The 882-nt window shown below is 43.8% G+C and overlaps 1 protein-coding gene across 2 annotated transcripts in view; it reads left to right on the top strand.

Moving 5' to 3' along the window:
* The window catches only part of LOC123733410 (ATP synthase subunit f, mitochondrial-like), a 5,572-nt gene extending 4,949 nt beyond the window's left edge, over positions 1 to 623 (top strand). For both annotated transcript variants that reach the window (XM_045712809.1, XM_045712808.1), the window contains exon 4: positions 370 to 623. Coding sequence is in view for 1 of the 2 variants with exons in the window: in XM_045712808.1 (XP_045568764.1) it covers positions 370 to 398 (29 nt within the window). In the remaining variant the exon portion in view is untranslated. The remainder of the gene's footprint in view (positions 1 to 369) is intronic.
* The last annotated feature ends 259 nt before the right edge of the window (positions 624 to 882 follow it).

Consider the following 882-nt stretch of genomic DNA (forward strand, 5'->3'; position numbering starts at 1 on the left):
GTGGGAGTACGACCACCTCAGTGAGTACTAACCCTGGTGGGAGTACGACCACCTCAGTGAGTACTAACCCTAACCCTGGGGGAGTACGACCACCTCAGTGAGTACTAACCCTAACCCTGTGGGAGTACGACCACCTCAGTGAGTACTAACCCTAACCCTGTGGGAGTACAGACACTGTGGGAGTACAGACACTGTGGGAGTACAGACACTGTGGGAGTACAATACCATTCACCTCAAAGCACTGTGAAGGACAATCTGATCTGACGTTAACCTCTCTCCCCCCTCGCTCTCTGTCCCCTCTCTGTCCTTATTTCTTCATTCTCCCTCTCTCCTTCTCCTCTCTCTCTCCCTCTCTTCTTCTCCTCTCAGAGCACGACCGCTGGAGGAAGTACCACTAAGCCCCTCCTCTCCTGACCCAGCAGGGCAGAGCCCTGACCTCTGACCCCCTGGCTCCAGCTGTCTGTATTATACCACCGATGTGACCAATAATAAAATATAACTACTTCTAATATTTACATTTGATCTGCTGTGTTTGGAGGTTCATTACAGTGTTTGGATGTTTTATTTGCTAGTTGATATGACTGTGGACATAAATAAATGTTTTGTTAAATGGGGAAACGTTACAGTGAACTCAAATCTAATTTTTATTTGTCACATACACGTGTTTAGCAGATGTTGTTGTCTAGCTCTAACAGTACAGTAATATCTAACAATGAACACATCTCTAAAATAAATGTATAAATATTTTGATGCTCAATGTCACAGTGACAGACTAAGATACAGTATATACATTTGATGAATAATGTATAATTTGTAAACATTAAAGTGGCCAGTGATTCCTAGTCTATGTATATATGGCAGCAGGCTCTAATGTGCTGGTGA

The sequence above is a fragment of the Salmo salar genome, unplaced genomic scaffold (genome assembly GCF_905237065.1).
Source record: "Salmo salar unplaced genomic scaffold, Ssal_v3.1, whole genome shotgun sequence".
In the NCBI taxonomy this organism is placed as follows: Eukaryota; Metazoa; Chordata; class Actinopteri; order Salmoniformes; family Salmonidae; genus Salmo; species Salmo salar.